General features: G+C 39.3%; 1 protein-coding gene across 1 annotated transcript in view; it reads right to left on the bottom strand.

The window, feature by feature from the left end:
* Taf2 (TATA-box binding protein associated factor 2) overlaps nucleotides 1-19,140 on the bottom strand; it is a 68,167-nt gene that overhangs the window by 7,609 nt on the left and 41,418 nt on the right. The window contains exons 21-24 of the mRNA XM_051159674.1: nucleotides 18,948-19,017; nucleotides 11,644-11,753; nucleotides 6,710-6,939; nucleotides 4,434-4,539 (exon numbers count right to left, since the gene is read on the bottom strand). Coding sequence (XP_051015631.1) covers nucleotides 4,434-4,539; nucleotides 6,710-6,939; nucleotides 11,644-11,753; nucleotides 18,948-19,017 — 516 coding nt within the window. The remainder of the gene's footprint in view (nucleotides 1-4,433; nucleotides 4,540-6,709; nucleotides 6,940-11,643; nucleotides 11,754-18,947; nucleotides 19,018-19,140) is intronic.

Below are 19,140 nucleotides of genomic sequence, written 5' to 3'. Positions count from 1 at the left end.
GGCTCAGTAGCTTGCTTTCTGTTCTCAGTGGCAGTAGAGGCTGAACCCTCAAGACTGGGCTGATCAATAATAAAGCCAGAAGTGTCCAGACTAACAGAGGCATAAACTGCAACACAGAGACCCAAAAAATGTAGGAAGCAAGGCAACATGTCTCCTCCAAAAGAGCCTACCTGCTCACCTACTGAACACCAAAATACCTAAACTCCAGCTAATAAAAATGATGAGTGGCCTCAAAAATGTTATAAACGAGTAGATGGAGAAACTCAGCAACACAGATGAGAAAGTTGGAAAAGCAGACAGGAATTGAGTAATATGGATTAAAAAAAAATCAACAGTGTAGAAAAAAAATTTCAAGAAGGAAATTAAATTTTGAGAAAAAAAATTGTTGGAAATGAAAAAAAATGAACTAAATAAAAACTACAGTGAAGTTTTCACAGATTCAGCTAAGCAGAAAAATGAATATCAGGATGTAAGGCGAGGTTAATGGAGAAAATAGTCCTGGTGCCGAGCCTAAAAACCTGACTACAGTTCCTGAGACCCATATGGGAGAAGGGAAAGAAATGACTCCTACAAGTGTCCTACAACTTCTATATGTGTGCTGAGGCACACACACACACACACACAAGGAAAAGAAATACTGAATTTAAATACTAATAAATAAGGAGGGGGAAAAAAAAAGCAACACAGCATGACTGCAATGTCTATGAACTATAGCATATAATCAAGAGATAAAACCTGGGGCTGTAGCGGGCGCACGCCTTTAATCCCAGCACTGGAGTCCAAGGCAGATGGATCTCTCTGAGTTCCAGGCCAGCCTGGTCTACAGAGAAACCCTGGCTCAAAAACAAACAAACAAACAAAAAAACAACAAAACAAAAGACAGATAAACTGTTAGAAGAATATCTATCCACAGGCTAGAAGGAAGAACTGATACCAAAGACAGAGTCTCGATGCAATTATAACAAGAGAATCCCTCAAATCTAGAGAAATAAAACCTCCCAACACAAGAAGCATTTAGAAGCTCAACTAGACATGAGTGGAGAGGAACCTTTCCATTATATGTACCAGGGAAATTTTAAAACATACAGAGCAAACAAAGAACATTGAAAGCTGTGAAGAGACGGGACATGTAGTCAGTTGACAGTGTTTGCTTAGCATATATGAAGCCCTGGGCTCAGTCTCCAGGCTAGAACAAGACCATCATGGGTAATGAACATCTGTAACCCCAGGACTGAGGAAAGAAAGGCAGAAGGATAACAAGCTCACTTTTGGCTACACAGAAAGTTCAAGACCACCATGTGATACAAAAGACCCAGCATTAAAAAATAAATAATTTTTAAAAGCTACAAGGGAGATACAGCAACACATTTACAAAGATAAATGCATCAGAATGGCAACTGACCTCTCATCAGCAACCCCAAGAGCCAGAAAAACATGGCAAGATACACTCAAACCCCCAAAGAAAACAGCTGCTAACCAAGAATGCTGAAGTCAACAAATATTTTTTAATTAATAAGAGAAACAGACATTTCAAAACATATCAAACTAAGATGACTCATGGTGAGCAAACAAACATGGGAAAAGACATGTAAAGGAATATCACATACAGAAGAAAGCTTCCTGGACAGATAATGCTCTTCTAGAAGGTATGAGCTCAAGTAAGAACACCACTGCCAAGTGCAGCACAAGTTGTCTGCCACGGAGGCTGCAGACAGGCCAAGAGTAAAAGCTATAGGGATGGAAGATAGCTCAGCAATTAAAAGCATCTGTTGCACTTCCAAAGGATCTGAGTTCAGTTCCAAGTACCCATGTCAAGAGGCACAACTTTTATAACTCCAACTCAAAGGAATCTGACATGCTCTTCTGGCTTTTACTTGACCATCACCCCCAAGCCACTCACACTAAGAGCAATTATAAAAGTAAATCTTATTAAAAGAACGCAGGCTGTTGTCAGTGTTCTAGGTTGCACACTAGAATTAGATGTTAAGCCCTTTTACTGACTACACCATACACCTTGGTTACAGGACACAAAGAACTGAAGATAGAACTGACTGGATACTCCCTCTCGGCTTACTAGTGTTTACAGTGTGAAAGGTACAATGTAGGTTGCTGATAAGAATCCATGGTCTCACACAGCTGCAGAGTAGTAAGTGCTACAATACTGACCTGCCAGGTAATGTATATCTACTGGTGCAACAGTGGCACAACTATTTGTGGAATAAGCAAATGTTTCTGTGATTGGTTTTGATGCCTGTTTCACAAGAGAGAATACACACCTGATACTATAAATCTGGTCAAAGCCTATGGCTGAGAGGGTATGGGCCCAACTGGGACACATACTATCACTGTTGAAAATGTCAAACTGCATTTTAAATATTCATGTTTATTCTAAGACCATTGTGGCTCTCGGTCAGGGTGGGGAAACTTTTTTTTTTTTTTTGGAGAACGTGACAATTAATGTAGATTCATATCTGGCCAAAGTGCTGAGAATAAATAATAGAGGAAGGCTCAGCTTACAATAAGAGACCCAAGGCATGTCACTGCCACTGTTATCATGAACAGCAGCAGTTAGAGACATCTGTACACTTCCTCATGAATAGAGTTATCTGTAAGGCCCCACCTCTTCTTATGGTAAGGACTTTAATGATTGCTTACGGAGGGGGATCATTAGCTAATGGCACAGCCACTGGAGTACTAGGTAGGACACATAAAAGAGTCAAAGGGAAAGGAAAGGGGATGCCAAAGGCAATGGGATAAACATAATCACAATGTTTTGTACATATGTATAAACATGTCAAGATAAATAAAAATTAAAAAGAGAGGAAAACTAGATGATTGGACTAGAAAACTTGGAGCCACTAATTTCTCCAAGAAACACATCTCACTAGCAGATATTCACTCACTGAGAAGCATAGTACAGAAGTCCCTCTATCAAGCAAACAGGCTGATGTAGCTCTGTGACGCTTGATAACGTAAGGCTTCCAACCAAGATGCATTAAGCGACAAAAAGTGCCGGTAAAACAGAGTAATACAGGGACATAAAGACCGTTAAAAAAGTGTAGGCCAGAATTAGGATGTTCTTGTGTATGTGGGTTTATTTGGAGAAAGGGTTTCTCTGTAGCCCTGGCTGTCCTGGAACTGCTCTGTAGAAAAGACTGGCCTTGAACTCAGAGACTGCTTACATCTGCCTCCAGAGTGATGGGATTGAAGGCATTTGCTACTACCACCCATTTTAAGATTTTCATATAATCAGAAAAAAGAAAAGAAGTACTCAAGGGGGAAAATGGGGGGGGGGGGAATCAAACTCATAATAGGGGGGAAAACTCAGAACACATCCAAGCTGAGAAAATGGGTCAGTCTTTTGTTTCACAGGCACGAGGACCTCAGTTTGGACTTGGTACAATGGCACATGTTTTTATTCTAGCAATGGCTAGATAGGAGGTAGACAGGCAGACCCTGGAAGCTCACTGTCTCAACAAAGGTAGACGGTGACTGAAGAATGACACCCAGAGCTGTGATCTCCATCCATGTGTGTATCCACACATGAATCCATACATACATATTTGTATACATGCAGAATGGAAGAGATAGACCTAAGTTTATCATCTGTAGTTATTACCAAGATGGCACAACCAACAAAAGATATGGTAGTTGAGAAATAGATGAAAATCTGTAATATTAAATTATATGAAATGAGCAGATCAAAAAAGTAGTATAATGGAACACAATGCTGCCAGTTTAAAAAAAAGGGGGGGGGGGCTGGAGAGATGGCTCAAGGGCACTGGCTGCTCTTCCAAAGGTCCTGAGTTCAATTCCCAGCAACTACATGATGGCTCACAACCATCTATAATGAGATCTGGTGCCCTTTTCTGGTGTGCAAGTGTACATTCAAGCAAAACACTATATACTCAATAAATAAATAAATCTTTTAAAAAATTATTTTAAATGTAACTATAGTCAAGTAAATATCTTACAAAAATCTAAACTTTTTAGGGGGAGGAGGAGAAAAGACTTCACTATGTAGCTCTGGCTGGCCTGGCAGTCACTATGTAGAGAACTGACATAATACAACCAACTGTGAAAGAAGCACTTGTTAGTTTTGTGTATGCGGGTGTGTGTGTGTGTATGTGTGTGCGCGCATGCATGCACACAAACATATGTTATAATACACAGATGGATGAGATTGGTTCTCACCTTCCACCTTTACAGGAGGGTTCCAGGCACTGAACTCAGAGTGCCAGTCTTGTATAAGCAATGCCTGTACCCACCGTGCCATCTTGCCAGACCTCCAAGAAGTTATTTTCTACAATTTATTATTTTGTCAGTGTTTCTCAATTTTACACTTGCTCATTTAAAAGTAAACCAACAGACCTTATAACAGATACACGAGAATATTCCCCACGTCCCCCAAGACCACGGTGCATTATCCTTACCTGGGGTGGATGGCCTCTCAAGCATGTTCAGATGATGGGAGATGAAGGCCTGACTATCATGAACAGTGTCCATATCGACCTCCTCTTCGTCTTGAGAACTTGAAAACTAGAGTGCACACAAAAAGAACAAAGAGTCATGGCATCACTTTATGGCCAGATATTATCTTTCAGGACAAGTGGAAGAAAGGCCAAAGAATAGACCCATTATAATCTTAAAAAGAAAAATAATGTCTTGCCTTCAAAAGTTACTGAAAGAAAAATATTCCTGTGATCCAGGTGTGATGGGACACACCTGTAGTCCCAGCACACAGAGGCAGAGGCAGGTGGACCTCTGTGAGTTCAAGACCAGCCTGGTCTACAGAGTAAGTCCAGGACAGCCAGGGCTACACAAAGAAATCCCGTTTCAAAAAACAAAACAAACAAACAAAAAAACCGAACCAAAAATTACTGTGAATAGCAACTAAAGCCTGTAATGTGGCAAGAGCTAGTGAGCTATGGTGGAAATGTACACATATATAGCTCCTTGCTCTAATGTGAAGAAATATGCAGTAAGTTAAATAACTCAATGGAATGTTTTAGGAGACTTGAGTCCTTTAATGATTTGGTCTTTCCAATGTCTTCCTGCTAAGGGAAAACTACTGCAAGTACTGAGTAGGGTTCTCGGAAGGTCTACACAGCTAACCACCTCTGGCTCGGAGGGTGAGCTTGCCTTCAGCGCTAGCCTTATTCTTCTCCAGTACCCACCCAGGTTCTAGTGGTGACCCCAGGGGAGCCAGCCCTCCCCTTCCCCCCTACTCACAACACAGCATGCTTATTACACTGCGATCCTCTTCCTGTGGTAACCCTTAGAGGCAAAATTAGATTTCTGCAAACAAGCAGCTAATAGCCCAGCTAAAAACTGAACAGCTGAAACAACCACACAGATTAGAGCATGTGCAGTGACTGAAAATTATCAGGAATTGGTGTGAAAATGTTTAGGTTGTTCCAGTCTTTTGTGAGGCCAGACGTGTCTGTCAACTTTTAAAGATCTTTTTTTCCCAAAATGAACTTTATATTTTTCTGAAGATCTATTTTGATTTTCTGAAACAGAGTTTCTCTCTGTGGCCTTGGCTCTCCCAGAATTCACTCTGTAGACCAGGATGACCTCAAAGATCCACCTGCCTCTACCTCCCCAGTGCTGGGATTAAAGGCACATGCCACCACTACCCAGCCAGCTTTATTATTTTAATTAAAATTACACATGTATTTGTGTGTATAGGGGAATACTCACATGTGTGCAGTGATGAGACACCAGAAAAGGGAATTTGTCCCGTGGGGGCAGGAGTCAGAGGCTACTGTGAGTCCCCTGACATGAGCGCACATGAGCGCACGAGGCTGAGAGGGGCCCAGGGAGCGGGGTTGAGGGGTTGGGGCAAGCTCTTTATTAAGAGGACTTTTTCCTGCCACAAAAGGGTTGTTGTTACTTCTCCGCAACCCAAACCTTAGGACACACTTTACAATCAATGTGATTATATTCCAGATAACTTTAGGTAAATCATAAACGGAATCTGCGTTTCACGTGTCAAACATCAGTAGGGAATGGCTAATAGTAGTTTGGTCTGAATACTGCTGAAAACGGAAGGCTGGAATACGGCAGACACTGTGTCATCAGTATGAAAGTCATTTTGAAAAATCCCTTTATAGTGAAATGATTCACACATGCTCTTTTTACAGAGTCTGGAAATTTACAATGCAGAGCTTGAAAGAAAGAGTTTTCTAAAGGCAAACCCTCAAAAAAAAAAAAAAAAAAATATATATATATATATATATGTATGTATGTATAAAATGTAATGTACCATCTCCTCCCAAATCATCAGATTACTCATTATTTATTTTCATTCAAAACCATTTGCTATGTGCTTATCCTGTGCAGCAAGCAACTTAAAGACAGGGTCCTGCCAGTTGCCATTGGTACACACAGACAAGACAGGCTGATGTGTAACAGGCTCTGTGAACTGAATCTGTGTGCAGTCTTATTTTGTACTATGCAGAGGAGAAATCCTATGGTCCAAAAGAATCTTACATCATCACATAAGTAGACTGGAGCACGTTTGTTACATGTAGTCATGTGATGACAGTCTTATCTTATGAACTGTAAAATGCTAAGCAAACATGAGTTGGCAGTTAAAATGGCAGTGACCTGAGGTTAGAGAACTGACTGATTTGCAGAACACTTTGTCCCCTTCAGGTAGTGCTGGGTAGTGAGCCTCTGTCTTCGGTACTAACACAACACTCACAGGGTTCTGAAATCCAGCTAGCTGTGCATGACAGCCTGGGTTACTCGCAGAGTCCTGGTTGCCTGCTCCGGCTTCTGGAATTATGGTGGGATTCAAAACGGCCTTTTTCTCTTTTAGGTTGAGAACAAGCCCAAGCTCCGGCAAGGGTAAACAGGAAGGCCTGCTAAGGCCAAACAGAGTAAAGTACAAGTCCACAGCACCACACCGCAGCCTCCAGTCATGCGCAGTACCTACGAGACAGACAAAGAAACTCCATCACCACACTACGCATCTTCCAAATTCAATTCAGAGATTTAAAAAGTCTATTAACTGAGTGAGTATGTACGTGTGCATGTACGTGCTGTGGTGTATGGGTGGAAGCCAGAGGATGATTTTCAGTAATCAATTCTTTCCATCATGTGGATTCTAAAGGTCAAACCTCAATCCTCACGCGTGATGGCCTTTATCTGCCACATCACTGTACCAGGCTAACGTGAAAATCTGCTGTTTAAACAAGAGTGTTGTTCTGACTCTAAGTATTTCTCTCCATTCTTCCTCTGCAGTAACAATTCCACATGCATTCATTCTCTGCCTACTTGTTAGCATATTAGTATCCAATTACTAAAACATACATCTGATCTGTACATTTACTAACTTGATGTTTTAAATATGATAACAAAATGGGGCTGGCAAGATGGTTAAGCAGGTAAAGGTGCTTGCCTCCAAGCCTGACCACCTGGGACCACAGAGGAAGAGGAGAAACTGACCCCCACAAGTTGTCCTTTGACCTCCACCCATGCACAGCACACTTACATTCATATACAAAGTCACTAAATGAAGTAAAAAAAAAAAGTATAGTACGAAAACGTACAACTTCTTGATATAACATAATTCTAAATGTGGATTTATTGTATAGGAAGAAAATATTTTGTTAAATATCTTCACATTGTTGTATGAAATATTTATTAAAGTTTCTGAAATCAGTTAAGGCAATCTTGCTTCACTTATGTATTTTTTCCTTAATGACTATGATGTTCTCATCTACAGACATTAAATGGAACCAATATTTAAAAGTCTACACACTGAAACCATTGCCAGGGCTCACCTGAGCTCACTAAGGACTGAGAGGTTATCCTGATTCTGATACAGCGCCCTCTGATACAGTTCTAGGGCTAGAGAGGTACCAAGTTTATATGGTGCCAGGGATAAAGAGCAGGGCTGTGTCATGCTAAGCAAGCACTCTAACAACTGAGCCACAACCCCAGTACAGTTTATTTGTTTTTGATATAATTATGTATGGCTACCAGATAACCCAGAAGACCCAACAAGAAAAGGCCTATCGGATTCAGCAAGACTTAGTGACTTAGAAAATGACTTAACATCTTTGCTTATAATATGCCTCCATTCATAAAAGAACAATCATTAAGATGATGATACACGGCTGGAGAGATGGCCCAGAGGTTAAGAGCACTGGCTGCTCTTTCAGAGGTCCCGAGTTCAATTCCCAGCAACCACATGGTGGCTCATAGCCATCTATGATGAGACCTCTTCTGGCGTGCAGGTATACACACAGACAGACTATTGTATACATAATAAAAAAAAAAAATCCTTAAAAAAAAAAAAGGTGATGATGCATAGAGTTGGAAAATGCCAGGTGTTACTTTAAAATGTTTGTGCCTGGGATGTAGCTAGTGTGCAGCTCTCAAAGATCATCCGCCAGATCCTAGGCTTGATCCCCAGCATAGTAAAGCCTTACCACCATTACAACATAAATACAATACAGCACACATGAGCTCTGCCTGAATCCAGAGTTTTTGCATTTTTAAGAAATATTTTATGGGGCTGAAGAGATGGCTCAGTGGCTAAGAGCACTGCCTGCTCTCTCAAAGGACCCGGGTTCAATTCCCATAGCCCACAAGGCAGCTCATAACTGTAACTCCAAGATCTGACACCCTTACACCAATGCACATAAATTAAAATTAAATAATAAAAAAAAGAAATATTGTATGATGTACAGTCTGCTAGAATAGCAAGGATACTAAAAAAAGGAAACAAGATATTGCTGCATTGCTATATCCCAGCCATGTGCTGGGTTCTTTAGTTCACTGCTTCACAAACTCTGAGATGAAAGAATGATTTTATTTTCATTTCCAGCTGACCACAGACTAATGTTTGCACTGGACTCTACAGAGCAGAATGCCATTTCTAAGTGTGTCCCCCAATTGCTTGTTCCACTGCATCGCAAATCAGCCCAAGGACCATACTCTGAACACATGCTATCTTCTTTCTTCCAGAAGACCAGCCCCTGTTTATTTCAGCATGGAAGGAGGGAAGGGGGTGCTTTTTTTCTCCAAAGGCCAAATACATTCAAATCTGTATTATTATATACCATTGTATATTATTTTTCTAACATGATTATATAATTCTAATTATGAAAAATCTTTGAAAATTAAGCATAAAGTGACTTCTTGTATAAAGTTCATTCTATGCAGAGGTTCAGCCCAGCTTCATAGTCAATGTTCCTTGTTTCCCACAATCACCTTGTACATACAAACTCTCCAAGCTTTTCACGTTCCTTCCATTGCTCACACTGCTTCCCGCCGTTTAGATGTTTTAGAGCTGACCAGGCACTGCTATGGACTACGGCCCCACTGCCCAGTGTCAGTTACTGGCATGGAGATCTCTAACTAAAGCAGCAACTATACTTTCTACTGCATATTATCACAAACACAAGACATCAGCTGGACACTGCATTTGTCTGTCATCTTCTAATGGAGTCGAATGTTCTATGGAAACTGTCCCATTAATCCAAAAACTCTTCCCAAGAAGTAATAAGAGAATTCCTGATAAATTGTTATGTCTTCCTCAATTTTGTGAGTTATAATGGTCAGTTACATATTCGTATTAGTATCTGACATGGCAAATTCTGTGCAAAAGATTTACAAGTTTCTGAAGGGCAGGCTTACCCCTGGCTCTAAGTAAAGGAGACAGCAGTGTCTCCAAGGTAACAACACAGCAAAATACTGAGCACTGTGCTTGGCAGCAATCACTTGTGAACAGGGAAAGCTAATCCAAACTAACTAACAGGATCTCAGTTCAGACTTTTTTACATGGTATTTCCTGATATTTATTTCTCTGAAGACAAGGGCCATCTACTTTCATTTTTCTTTCATATTACTTCTACTTTAATATTTCTTCAAAATAGCAATACTGATATATTTCCCATGGCTACTGTACAATTATTAAAAATGAGAGGAGAGGGGTTATATAGTCCTTGAAATTTCAGTATTAGTAAACCAAGTAAAAAAATTAAAACATTAGGATTTAGAATTCGTAACTCAGTGAGTTAGCACTGGGGTTAGCATGGTAAACTATTTCCATATTCTAGAGAGGCAATAAAGTAGCATACTCAAAAATCTTAAGTATTAGAAAATAAAATTTAGTATTAGAATAAATATTAGAATAAATATCCACTGGTCTCCCTCTACTTGCAACAAGTGTTTAAGCAAAATAACTTCAGCCTAGCTTTCAACTAAACCTTTCAAGGAAAAGCACCATAACAATTTCAATCTTTTAAGAGATAAAACAAAAACTGTCTTTCAATATATTTGACATTTATAAATTCAGATTTAGTATCCCCATTGAATAAAAATGACTTACAGATAAGTTACTACCGAGGCTGCTGAAAGTATAGCCACCTAATCAAGATCCTGAACTTGATTCCCCAACACAGAAGGAGAAAACTAACTATACACAAAGCTCAGCTATATGGGAAACACAACACTGAATGTTTAATGTGCAGCAGACACCATGCTTTACAACACTAAGTTGTTTACTTCTCAGTTTGCAGGCACAAGTTTTACTGCCCACATTTTTTATATGGCAGAGTTAGGCTACTCATACAAAGAGTACAACTGAGCTGGGGTGTAAGCTCAGCAACCAGTTCAAGCACTAGTTCTTCATCCTGTGCCCTTCCACTCCCTGACCTCACTCAAAAGGATGGAGACTCACACCATGGTAAGATGGCATGCCCCCTGAGATGTAAAACAGTGTGTAGTCTGTAAAACTGCAGGTTATCTGATAGTCTACATTCGCTCATTGCCCTGCAAAAATAAAAAAGAAATTAGTTATCTCTGAAGAAGGCCACTGGGAGGCCAAGGAAAAGAGGCAGAAAGACTAGGTTCATGTTTACGGGCCTTTAACTACTTGAAAAACTTGTAAGAATGGTATTTTTCATTTCTAGATAAAGTGAACACATCCTTTAACAAATGTTATAACCTTACAATGAAAATGTGACAACCTATTTTAAAAGAGGTATGGGAGGATGAGCTAGAGTGGGTCACACAGTAGAGGGGATGCAACTTACACCTTAGGACCCGAGTTTGATCCCAGTACCATGTGAAAGCCAGGTGTGGTGACACACACCTCTGCTTCCTACACTAGGGAACTGGAAATAGACACCAGCAGGCTGCCTGCCAATCTACCCAATTAGCAAGCTCCAGGTTATTCCTCCCCCGCCCCTTCTCTCTCTCTCTCTCACCCCTCTCTTTGTCTCTCATCTCTATCTGTCTCTCTCTCCCTCCTCCCCCGCCCTCTTTCTCTCTCATCTTTGAAAATCTGATATACAATGAAAGTAAGTAATAATTTTTTAAAACTCACTGGTGTCCTGGAAACAGACCAATGACTCACTGCAATGACCATCTACAACTGAAGATGTGTGGACAGAGGGGTATGCTGTGGGGTACACTGTAACACACAACAGCTTCCAAACCAGATGTTCACTACGCTTTGCTTTCTTTATTTTGTTTGCTTTTTACTTTCTTTTGGGGGAGGTTGCAAGGGTGGAGGGTGGATAAGAGGGGACAGGGAGATGAGTGGGACTGGGGTATATGATGTGAAACTCACAAAGAATCAATACAAAGTTAGAAAGAAAAAAAAAGTCACTGCTCTCTTACCAGAATTCATAAGCTTCCAGAGCTGATCTACAAGGGCTTCATTGCATAAAGGAGACTCCATGTTCTTTGTAAATGGTGGATTCTTAGTCAGCATGTTTAGAATCTTATGCCTGCAAAAAGGAAAAAATAAATAAATGATTGTTTACTGACCACTTGCTGACTGGTACTAGGAATAAAACACATTATAGGAGATAACAAAACTATTAGTCTCCTTTCCCATTATGTCTAATTTTGTGTTTAGTTCCATTTCTAAGTTCTTTATGTTGAATCCTAAATATTTATCATGCATTTTCTCACCAAAAATGTCTTATGAATTGTTTTCAATTATCTAAACCTAAAACAAGGTCTTCTACAATCTGAGTATATAACCTTAACATCTCATTCTTTTGTTGGGGAAAGGGGGTATTTGAAACAGAGTTTTTCTGTGTGTAGCCCTGGCTGTCCTGAAACTTGAACCAGGCTGGCCTCGAACTCACAGAGATCTACCTCCCTGTGCCTCCCCAGTGCTGGGATTAGAGGTGTGCACCACTATGCTCATCTCATCTCATTCATTTTTTAAGAGTATTGAAAACAAAAGCAATCAAACCAACCAACTGCCTGGTGGTGAAGTATGAAAATCCTTTTTTTTTTTTTTTTTTTTTAAATCTTTAAAATAGGACAACAGAACAAAAAAATTCAAACATGGGCCAATAGTCCAAGTTAACACAAACTTTATCAAAGCATCCCTGAAAAGCATGGAAGTATGCAGTTACATTTTAATAATACACATACAAAAAAGGAGGGCAGGGAGTGTCTTCACAATGCGCTGCATTTGAGTAAACCATAGTGGCACATCAGTCCGAGCACTCTGGCTGAGGCAAAAGAATAGGTGAGTTCAAGGCCAGGCTGTGTTTTATAGCAAATCACTGTCATGAATAAACAAACATAAAACCTAAATAATGGAAAGAGGCAAGTAAGCAAAGTATTTTCACAAGTAACTGTTAAACTCCATGGCAGAAGGTTTTAGTCACAAGAGGCAGTTTTTACAGGCAATAAGGTATAATGAATAAGACAAAGTCCTAAGAAGAAAATATCTGATGCTATGAGCATAGAAAGAGAAATAGAAAAAGGAGGAGAGAGCTCTGGTGGGAGCCTAGTACTTAGTGAAAAGATATAGCCAGGACTAGAGTAAGCAAAAATTTAAGAATTAAGAGGAATTGGGTATAAACAAGGAGAAAAGAAATGGATGGAACTCACAGAAGACAGTCAATTTTAAGGAGAATTTGGGCAACATTACATTTCACTATCAGTGATGGAAATCCAACTGGATTTTCGGCTGGGGGCGGGGGAGATGAGAGGAAAGCTGATGAGCTGAGTGTAGTTTAAGACACTAAACTCCTGCCCTGCCTCTGCATGTCTGTGTAACTGGGAGATGTGCACTTGACTGGCTCCTTTTGGGGATGTAACATTAACTGCACAAAAACAAGACTACCGAAAGGCTGTTAAAAGGGGGGGGAGGGGAGGGCAGAGCAATATGTACTTTAAATACAACTGAAAATAAGTTATATGGGGGGGGGCAGGCTGGAGAGATGGCTCAGAGGTTAAGAGCACTAGATATTCTTCCAAAAGTCCTGAGTTCAATTCCCAGCAACAATATGGTGGCTCATAACCATCTATAATCAGATCTGGTGCCCTCTTCTGGCTTGTAGACACACATGCAGTCAGAATACGGCATACATAATAAATAAGTAAATCTTTTTTAAAGTTATATGAAGGGGCTGGAGAGATGGCTGAGAGGTTAAGAGCACTGACTGTTCTTCCAGAGGTCCTGAGTTCAATTCCCAGCAACCACATAGTGGCTCACAGCCATCTATAATGTGATCTGACGCCCTCTTCTGGCAGGCAGGTGTACATGCAGGCAGAGCACTGTATGCATAATAGTAAATAATTAAATCTTTAAAAAAATTTTTTAAGTTATATGAAAAGGAATACAAATGTTTACAAATAGTCCCTATACCAATTTTCATCATTATGGATAAACACAATCCCTGACCTTCACAGTCTCCTCCTCTACCTGTAGATCAGGACTATGGGTAAAGGATATCTTTAAAAATATGGAAGAGTTTCTTTGAGCTTTAAGAAGCTATGTTTCCCAAGCTAATCTTGAACTCCTAAACTTAAGTTATCCTCCTGCCTCAGCCTCCTGGATGTTCAGGAGTTTGCTGTTTAGAGTATATTAATGTTATGCTTTTAATTTGCAGTAAGTTGAAAATTAAGTTTCTATCCAGCTGTTTTCCAAAATATCCAAAATGAAACATAGAGACCAACTACTAAAACTTTTGGTGTTACTGAGAGCACTACAAACTCTTTCTAGCCTGTCTAATTTGTAAAGGGCACTCTGGGGACAGCTTTGAAATCACTGCTAAAAATAGTATGACTCATTAATACATGAATAACTTGTAGTAAACTTTAAACATTCTTTAAAATTTTTGTTTGCCTTTAAAGCTCACATGCTATGGACTGGAGAGGCAGCTCAGTGGCTTAGAGTGCTTGTTCTTGTAGAAAATGGGAGTTTGGTTCCCAGGAGCCCTGCAAGATGGCTCACAGCTGCCTGTAACTCCAGTTCCAGAGGATGTTGCCCTCTTCTGGCCTCCTCAGATGCCTGAATGCTCACAGTGCACATAACAGGTAACATGCACACAAACACACATTTATAAAACTCAGAGCCGGGCGTGGTGGCGCACGCCTTTAATCCTAGCACTCGAGAGGCAGAAGCAGGCGGATCACTGAGTTCGAGGCCAGCCTGGTCTACAATGCGAGTCCAGGACAGCCAAGGCTCCACAGAGAGACCCTGTCTCAAAAAACCAAAAAAAAAAAAAAAAAAAAAAAAAAAAAAAAAAAAAAACCCAAAAAACAAAAAAACAAACCTCAGAGGCTAAGGGCACTGAAATACACATGTACACACACACACACACATAATTAAAATAGTAATAATAAAATGTATTTGCTAGAAGTATTTTTTAAACAATGAATGACTAAATAAATAAAATGTTTAAAGAAATAAGAGCAGACAAGTGTCCCAGGCTTAATTTATCAGAAAATAAATATCCAAGTGTTACAAATGATAGGTCAGACAGCTAATGCAGACTTAAGCCAATCTCAAAGTCATAGGATCATAGAACCACAGCAGCAAAAGCATCATATATTTGTCTGAAAGTCTAAGAATTTTCTTCATAAGGCAGTCTCATCCCAATGCCTATCACTATATAATACAAAACAACAACAATAACCAAACAGTAATACACCAAAACCACCACCCAAAAAGCAATCCAAGCAACAAATAAAGCAAATAAAAGTTGAAAGTCTGTCAAGACAGAAAGCAGTGAACATTAATGAATCCCCTCAAAGGCCTGGTGCAGCCTGCTCATGATCATGCTTACTGCCAGAGCAGGAGACCCCCATGGCATCTTTATGCTAATCTTATGTGATCTAAGCCATGCTAACTACACACATACATAAAACAATTGTGAAGCAACAAACTAAAATGGCTAAGAACTATCCTGTCTGAGTATTGACTCTAACTAGAGTCAATATTTTTTCTTCAGTGTGATTTTGTAATTTTTCAAATTTTGTATGACTATTTTATTATAGCACAATAAGGTTGCATTATGTAGCCCAGGCTTCAGCCTTCCAAGACTGGAACTATAAATATGGACCAGCCTGGCATTTGTATGAGTAGTTTATGCTCCCCCTTCCATTTGTTTGTTTGTTTGTCTTAAACAGAGTTTAACTATGTAGCCTTGACTGACCTAGAACTCTCACTATGTAGACCAGATTGGCCTTGAACTCACAGAGATCCACTTGTCTCACTCAGTCTCCTGAGTGCTGGGATTAGAAGCATGTGCAACTACTCCTGGTAAAGTCATTCTTACTGAAAGTAAAGTTCAGTTTCCAGAATTTAGAATTTTAGTTTTAAAAGGCTTATATAAATTTAAAGATTTTTTTTTAGCATATGCATCTAATTATTTTTTACCTTAGCAGACAAATAAGATTGACAGCAAACTTTATTTATTTATTTAAATTTATTTATTATATATATATAGTGTTCTGCCTATACATATATGCCTGCACCCCAGGAGGGCAAGAGATATTAGTATGTCAAGAGAATACATAAACTTATCAAAATGTATTTGCTTATTGCTTAGTTTAAGTTTATGAAATATCCTAATGAAGAATTGCCTTCAGTCTGAAAAATGCTCTACTCAGAGAAAATTTAAGAAAAAGGATGCCTCTAATCAACTCATGAGACACTGAGCTCAGAAGACTCAAAGCTTCCCAAACATTTCAATTACATTGAGATATTTTCTCTACATACAGTTGTCACAGGAGAAGTAAAATCATTTTAACCTATGAATTAAGTTAAACCCATATATGTGTGTGAGTGTGTGTGTAACACACACACACACACACACACGGAAAAGGAAAAACTACACTTAGCCATTTGTCTCATATGCAATTAGCTAACTTTATCTAATGTGCCACAGATTAGGCAGTGGCAAAAGATCTGATCCGGGACTTTCTGGGGTGACACAGCAGTGGAAGTGACAAACATGACCAATAACCAAGTTCTGATGTTAATATCATGTATGTAAGTATTTATATGCTTAAGCACAACAGGACTGTGGGATTTTAGGGGAGAACAGGACTTGAGGGAACTGCCCTAGTCCAGGGCGGGATCTTTGTAGATGTCACACTTCCTGCTACAGTGGAAGAATAAGTGCAGTCATGTGAGCTCTCCTTGCTTCTGACTTCTGGGTGACCCTCACAATTTTACCAAAGCACATTCTGAAGGATCCCATTACAGAAACAGGAATTGAAAATCTATACCATTTTACCACAAAGCCCATAAAATAAATAAATAAAAACAAAATAAAATAAAGGGAAATGAATTAAAGCACAGCCAGGTGCACTTGGGAAACAGAGCCAGGCAGATCTCTGTGAATTCATGGCCAGACTGGCCTACATAGAGAGATTCAGGCCAGCCAAGATTACGTAGTCAGACCCTTTCTAGAACAAAATAAAACACCACTGAGAGAGCAATCACTGTGTTTTATCCTGTGACCACTCAGTGTCATGATGTGGAGATGTGGTCGTGGGGTGTGTGTGCCATGGCATGTGTGTAAAGGTCAGAAGACAACTTGCAGGAATCAGTTTTTGTCTTCTCTCATGTCATTAAGCATACTTACAAATGGATTTCAGTGCATTCTGTAAATAGGGTTCTTGACATTTAAATGAACAAAACAGCTTGAAACTACATTTCAAAAGCACTCAAGTAGAGATACAGTGTGTAATGCAATAATTTCAATAGTCATTATTTATCAAGTTATTATGTACCAATGTATAATATAGTAACAACAGCCATGACAATGTGTCCCAAGGTGTTCTCTGAAACAGATGTTAAGTATCTACTCTTTAAAATAAGCTGTAAGAAATACAAATGTTAATTTTTTTATTCATGTAAATGGAAAACAAATTATTAAGCTTTAAGCAACAAGTGATTCAAAACAAATGGTTAAGTTATTTGTACTGCATTTATAGTTTCTGTTCCCAGTTGCTACCAAAGACTTAACTGCATACATCATTTTAGACACAGGAATGAGGCTTCCTTGCTCTGTACTTTAAAATGGGAAGCTATCAGATTTATTTCTGCATTTCAACTTTCTATCAGTCACAAGGATAGACTACTCAAACCACAATATCGATCATAAATCAAGAACATTAAAATACTGACAAAATTTTATATAAAAATTTGTGATGTTACTTAAGACATTGAAATATAGTTATCTAATCAAGAAGTCACTGTTATAAAATGCCCAAGCTCTTTTTTCCCCCTAAGACAGGGTTTTTCTGTATAGCCCTGGCTGTCCTAGAACTCACCATGTAGACCAGGCTGACCTGTGCCACCTGAATGCTGGGATTAAAGGTGCACACCCCTGCCTGGTTATGCCTAAACTCTTGAGCAGACTGCTCACACTCAGAGGCATTTCAAAGATGAGCAGGCAGAGTTTATGTCATTTTAATAAGGCACTCTGCCATCCTTTTTTTTTTAAAGAGTATTATTTATTTATACACTATTCTGCCCGCATGTGAGCCAGCAGGCCAGAGGAAGACTCCAGATCTCATAATAGATGGTTATGAGCCACCATGTGGTTACTGGGAACTGAACTCGGAATCTTTAGGAAGAACAGCCAGTGCTCTTACCTCTGAGCCATCTCTCCAGCCCCTGAGTTTATGTCAAGCATATCTTCTGACAACTGACGTGGAAAGTTGAACAAGGCATTTAAGGTCTCTGGGTCTAAGTCCTTGCCGCTACATGAAATGTTCTTCAACTCTAACATTCTGTTCTATAAAGTCATAATATCAAATCAAATAAAAATCTGAGTGTCTACAATGTACAAAGAAAGGAAGACAGAAATTGTTTGTTTGTTTGTTTAGTTTTTTGAGACAGGGTCTCTCTGTGTAGCCTTGGCTATCCTGGACTACTCGCTTTGTAGATCGGACTGTCCTCGAACTCCCAGCGATTCGTCTGCTTCTACCTCCCGAGGGCTGAGATTAAAGGCATGTGCCACCACACTCAGCTAGAAATGGTTAGATTTAATTCTGTAAAAAAAATTGCCCCATTGTGTTTAAAAAAAAAAAAATGAATAAAAGCAGTTGCTACAAACACAAAGGTAGATTACACTTGAAGGGTGCAATTCTTCTAGCTTCTTAAGATTAAAAAACAATTAATTCTAATAAAATGTATGGGTTTGAATGAAATGAATGAACAAATGTGAGCCGGGATATGGCTCCATGGTAAGGACTTGTCCTCTGACCTCCAGGTGTGTGCTGTGGTCCATGTGCATGCACACACATAGACACAAGTCAGTCATTCCTATCCACTACAAACTGTTACAAGCCTTTAAGTTAAAAAAGAAGAGTTAAAATTAAAAGAAACTATTAATAATATATATTTTTAATCACATAAGAAAAAGACTTAAAAATGCATAACCTATTCCCACTTTTGTGGTGGCGGGAGGTGGGGAGGGGGGTTGTTTCAAGACAGGGTTTCTCTGTGTAGCCTTGGCTGCCCTGGACTTGCTTTGTAGACCAGTCTGGCCTCAAACTTACAGCGATCCTCCTGAGTGCTGGAATTAAAGGTGTGCACTACCATGCACCCAGTGCCCTATTCCCACATTAAAAAAAAATCTATCCCATATACAATCTTCATCCATGTTCTAACTCATTTCAGGTCTATAATCAAGATATTAAATATATAAACTAACCTTACATAGGGGACAGGGTCCGTCTGAATCATATTTAGTAGCCACTGAAGTTCTTCATAACTCCTGTCCACTGAAAATAAAGTAATAATAATAATAATACAGTTAATATATGTAAATAGTGTAGTATCAGTAAATAATATAGTATCAATTACAACAAATGAGATAACAAGTGATAGGTAGGGGCATTACATAA

This window comes from Acomys russatus, chromosome 17, assembly GCF_903995435.1.
Source record: "Acomys russatus chromosome 17, mAcoRus1.1, whole genome shotgun sequence".
Classification (NCBI taxonomy): Eukaryota; Metazoa; Chordata; class Mammalia; order Rodentia; family Muridae; genus Acomys; species Acomys russatus.
This window is presented reverse-complemented; position numbering and strand designations above follow the sequence as displayed.